This window comes from Sinocyclocheilus rhinocerous, unplaced genomic scaffold, assembly GCF_001515625.1.
Source record: "Sinocyclocheilus rhinocerous isolate Xijiao unplaced genomic scaffold, SAMN03320098_v1.1 scaffold1065, whole genome shotgun sequence".
Classification (NCBI taxonomy): Eukaryota; Metazoa; Chordata; class Actinopteri; order Cypriniformes; family Cyprinidae; genus Sinocyclocheilus; species Sinocyclocheilus rhinocerous.
The window spans coordinates 1,438,332-1,443,148 of record NW_015628720.1 but is presented as its reverse complement, the minus strand read 5'-3'; the positions used below and the strand labels follow the sequence as shown (position 1 = coordinate 1,443,148).

The window sequence follows — 4,817 nt, the reverse complement described above, 5'->3', positions numbered from 1 at the left end:
ACTTTAATGCCAACTGCCAAATATGACACTTACAAATTAATACAATTTATGAATGCACATAGAAAAGAGAGAAAGTAGGGATTTTTTCTTTGTTTTATTTTCTTTTTATTAATTTTTTTACACATATATTTAGTAAAAAAAAATGTCCTGACCATCAAGTGTCAGTCACTCTCAGTGCCAACTGGCAGGAAAACATGGTAAATTCTAACCATTTTTTTTTTTGAAATAGATAAAGTGCCGACAATTCATACAACTATTTCCACACAGTGGTGTAGCGGACGGGCACGCACTGCGGGGCGCCCCGCGATAACCTCCCCGTGCTGAGATGCGTCGTATCATGTGTCGATGATAGCCAGAGATATTGTCAAAAGCATCAAAAATTGGCAATATTAAGAGGATTTAGCATTTTCAATGAATGTAGGCCTGCTACATTCTTCTTATTATTAGGCCTATTATTATTATTAGGTTACTCTTAAATTAAATTACATGAAATTATTGCCCCACCGCATGACGCGCTGTGACGTCCTCTGTGGAACACAGAAGCTGATGTTTGGCAGAATGTTAAGTTCTTTTAAATATAATGCAAGTGAATGGTGACCATTGGTGTTAAGCTCCAAATAAATGATAAAAAGAAACCATAAAAGTACACAAGAACTGTGCTGTATTTTTCAGCTCTTCTGAAGGCATAGATCAGCTTTTTGTGAGAAACTGAAATATTTTAAATATAGTGCCTTATATGAGCTTATATGAGCTTTTTGAAATTGTAACGGTTAATTTTTATGATTTTTGGAGCTTGACAGAGCCTAATCACTATCTATCTTCATTGTATGGAAAATAGCAGCTTAAACATCACATCTAAACATCTCCTTTTGTGTCTCAAAAATCATAATACATGAGGGTATGGAAGTTCTTTTTTTTTTACACATTTGGAATCTCAAGTCATCTGGAATCTCATCAGAATCTCAATCACCTTTCTGAATCTCGCAATTCAGAATCGCACAGTATAAACTAAGAATTGCAAGATATTAACTCAGAATCGAGAGATATGAAACAAGAATTGCAAGAAAAAAATCAGAATGGTTAGAAAAAAGTCAGAATTGTGAGATATAAACTCAGAATTGAGAGATATGAAACAAGAATTGCAAGAAAAAAAATCTGAATTGTGAGATATAATCTCAGAATGTTTCTCGGAATTATGAAAAAAATGTCTGAATTGTGAGAGAAAAAGTTTATGGTTTTCATTTTTTTTATTCTGTGGCAGAAATAAGCTTTCGTATGAGGGTAAGTAAATGTAGACAGAATTTTCAGTTTCGTGTTAACTTTAACTGCAGCACTCTTTTCATTTCAATTAAACCGCACATGTTTGGGGTTGAACAGGCAAAGCTGTTGAAGCGGCAGAAATGGGCATATTTCAAAAACAAGTGGAATCTGTTAGACCTGGCCATCATCATTTTAAGTTGGAGTTCATTATCAGTGTTCATCAAGAGAACAGTGCAGGGAGACAAAGACATTGAATACTACCAAAACCACAAGGATCAGTAAGTAGAAAAAAATTTAACCAAAGAAAAAAAAATTAATATGAACATAAATTAAACATCCAACTGACCTTAGGTTTGGAGAATGGATAGATGAACTGGACATGGTAAAAAATGCTATTCCTGTCCTACAGGTTTCCCAGTTTCCATGACACAGCCGGATGAGCGAGGCCAGATAGACCACAAGCATCTGATCGTTGGTCTTCAGGTAGAAGGCCTTCACAAACTCCTGCAGGTTGACATCAGGCAGCAGATTGAACACGTCCTGCAGCTGATAAATGATCTGGTGGTTGATGGGCAGTTTGCCGGTAGCAACCTTCTCCAGATAGCTCTTGATATCCAGCAGCTTGGAGTTGAGCCCTTTCAGGCCATGAACCTGATTGGTGATACGCTGTGACAAAGTGCCAACTGTTGTGTCCTTGATATCACTGCAAAAACATCATGAGAATAAACTAGGTTGTTTACAGATATTTTAGATTAGATTAGAAATCTTTATTGTCCACACATGTGGAAATTCATCTTCGGCCCCACAAAAACATATAGGACTACCACAAATACACTTGACTTCACAGTCCAATACAACAGACACACAAAACATACAGTACAAGAACGTCTTGCCCCAAGGATTACACATGAGACATAAAAGCAATATATAGAAATTAGGCTAATAGTACTAAAACCATAAATAGATAATTAATAAATAAATTAATAAATAATATTAATAAATAGATAAGAGCAGTTAGTTACATAATATACATAGACCTAATTATAAATCATTTACTTAATAAAGTAATGGCAGATGGTATAAAATATTTCTTGAAAATATTTCTTGTTGCTATGGGTACCGTCTGCCTGAAGGAAGTTTTTCAAATTCATGTTGGAGAGGGTGTGTTGAGTCCTGAACTATTTGCCAGGCTTTCCTCCTGGTCTGGTTTGTATACAGTTCCACTAGCTGCCTCTGGGGGTCCAATATGATCTTACTGGCTATATTAATAATCTTTGTGATCTTACTTTTGCTTCTAGCCCCCAGATTCCCATTCCAGCAGGTGATGTTATAGGAAAATAATACTTTCCAGCAAACTGGTGTAAACCATCCTCAGGATTCCCTTACTCACATTAAAACTATTTAGTTTCCTCAAAAGAAACAATCTTTGGCTTGCCTTCTTATAGATATAGTCTGTGTGCTCAATAAAATTTAAGATACAATCTAGGATAATCCCTAGATATTTAAAACTATTTACAATCTCAACATGTCGGCCCCCAATTATGATCAGCTGACATGTAGGTTGCCCTTCTCTAGTTCTGACAACAAGTTCCTTGGTTTTAAAAGCATTTAGTGACAGAGTACTCTCCTCGCACCATGCCACCAGTCGGTCTATATGCTCAAAATAAGCCCTCTCTAAATCCCCCTTTCCTCTGGCCATAAGACCAACCATAGCCATGTCATCGGCATACTTAAACTAAAATTACTTTCACAAATCTGCATTTCATTTATATACATAGAAAACAATGCAGGTGATAACACACAGCCTTGGGGGACTCCAGTGTTTAATTAGTGCTGTCAAACGATTAAAAAAATTTTTTTTTTCAGTAATTGATTAATTGCATCTAATATTAAAACTTGTAATGTATTTTCATAGTGTATTATATATTCACAATAAATATCTAGACTAATGTAAAACAACAAAGACAGCATATTTTAAATATTTGTAAATTTCTGGAGTAATTATAGCCATTCAACACTACAGTATAATTGAAAGCCACCATTTTTACAATTTAATAGGCTTAAAAATAACATTTTATATTAACTTAAAACAGCTGTGCCTATAATATAGTGTTGTTTCTGCCTCTGTTTGAATGTGAGCTGTCATTTTCCCCCCCAGTTCATTTGTGCAATGATGTTCACAATATGTAAGAAAATTTCACAAATCCCGGAAAATATGCGTTGTAGTTCAAACGAGTCGTTCGTTGTAGTTTTTGAAAAGTGCCTTCTGTTAAATAAAATATCTCCTTTTGAAGTGAACTTAGAGCTTTGTAACTTTGCAGATCTTTTTTTATGCTCAAACACCAACATTACAGACTAACTAAAGTTGAAAAAGTGAAAAAGCATAATAGGACTCCTTTAAAATATTTGGTATCAATATTTTACGCGAGGATCCTCTCGATACATCAGTATCAAAAGAATTTTGCCTAAACTTATTTTATTTGGCTGCTCGATTGAATGCTTCTTAAATAGAAAATATTAAATCGCAGAAGATAACAGGTTATTTTTGACAGCCCTCATTGTAATACATCTAAAATAAATCAAATAAACAGAAATGTACATGTCATCCCCATCTTACCGCAACAAATGCTCCACGCCAACTTCCTCTGCCTCCTCTGCTCCGATCTCGCTGGTCACGTGTTCAAACGTCTTAGATGTGGGAGTTCCATCCTTCAGTGAAGAATAAATGTCAACAATTCACATGTAAGAAATCAAATATTAACATAGCTTAATAACTTCAACAAGTACTCACATCATGCACTTCCTCCACTGAGATGTAAGCTTCAGTTGGCAACCCCAGGTCCTTGGGTTTCACATCAATAATGACTAAAACCTTTGGGAAATACAAAAGCAAAAGGAAAAAAAAAAGAACATTATTTTTTGCATTAAGAAAATATATCCTGTTGTCAGGAAAATTGTGCCATTATTTTCTATTAAATTAAACACTCCTGCCAATTCTCATAAATTCTCAAAAATAATATTTAAATTGCAATATTTAAATTGCAATAATATATATATTTGCTCACCAAGCCTGCTTTTTTTTTTCTAAAATACAGCAAAAGCAGTAATATTGTGAAATATTTTTACTATTTAAAATAAGTGCTTTCTAATAAATATATTTTAAAAGGTAATTTATTCATGCGATTTCAAAGCTGAATTTTCAGCATCATTACTCCAGTCTTCAGTGTCACATGATCCTTCAGAAATCTTTCTAATATGCTGATTTGCTGTTCAAGAAACATTTGATAATTATTATCAATATTTAAAACAGTTGAGTAAATTTTTTGTCAGGATTTTTTAATGAAAAGAAAGATCCAAAGTTCAGCATTTATCTGAAATAAAAAGCTTTTGTAACATTATACACTATACCATTCACAAGCTTGGAGTCAGTATATTTAAATCATTATATGTTTATTATTAAATTATGAAATTATAGATATTAATACTTTTATGTAGCAAGGATGCATTAAATTGATCAAAAGAGATGATAAAGACATTTATAATGTTACAAAAGATTT

General features: G+C 33.6%; 1 protein-coding gene across 1 annotated transcript in view; it reads right to left on the bottom strand.

The window, feature by feature from the left end:
* Nucleotides 1-4,817, bottom strand: part of LOC107738362 (26S proteasome non-ATPase regulatory subunit 7-like) — a 12,052-nt gene that overhangs the window by 4,430 nt on the left and 2,805 nt on the right. Inside the window, exons 5-7 of the mRNA XM_016550111.1 lie at nucleotides 4,052-4,132; nucleotides 3,878-3,969; nucleotides 1,668-1,963 (exon numbers count right to left, since the gene is read on the bottom strand). Of these exons, the coding sequence (XP_016405597.1) occupies nucleotides 1,668-1,963; nucleotides 3,878-3,969; nucleotides 4,052-4,132 (469 nt within the window). The remainder of the gene's footprint in view (nucleotides 1-1,667; nucleotides 1,964-3,877; nucleotides 3,970-4,051; nucleotides 4,133-4,817) is intronic.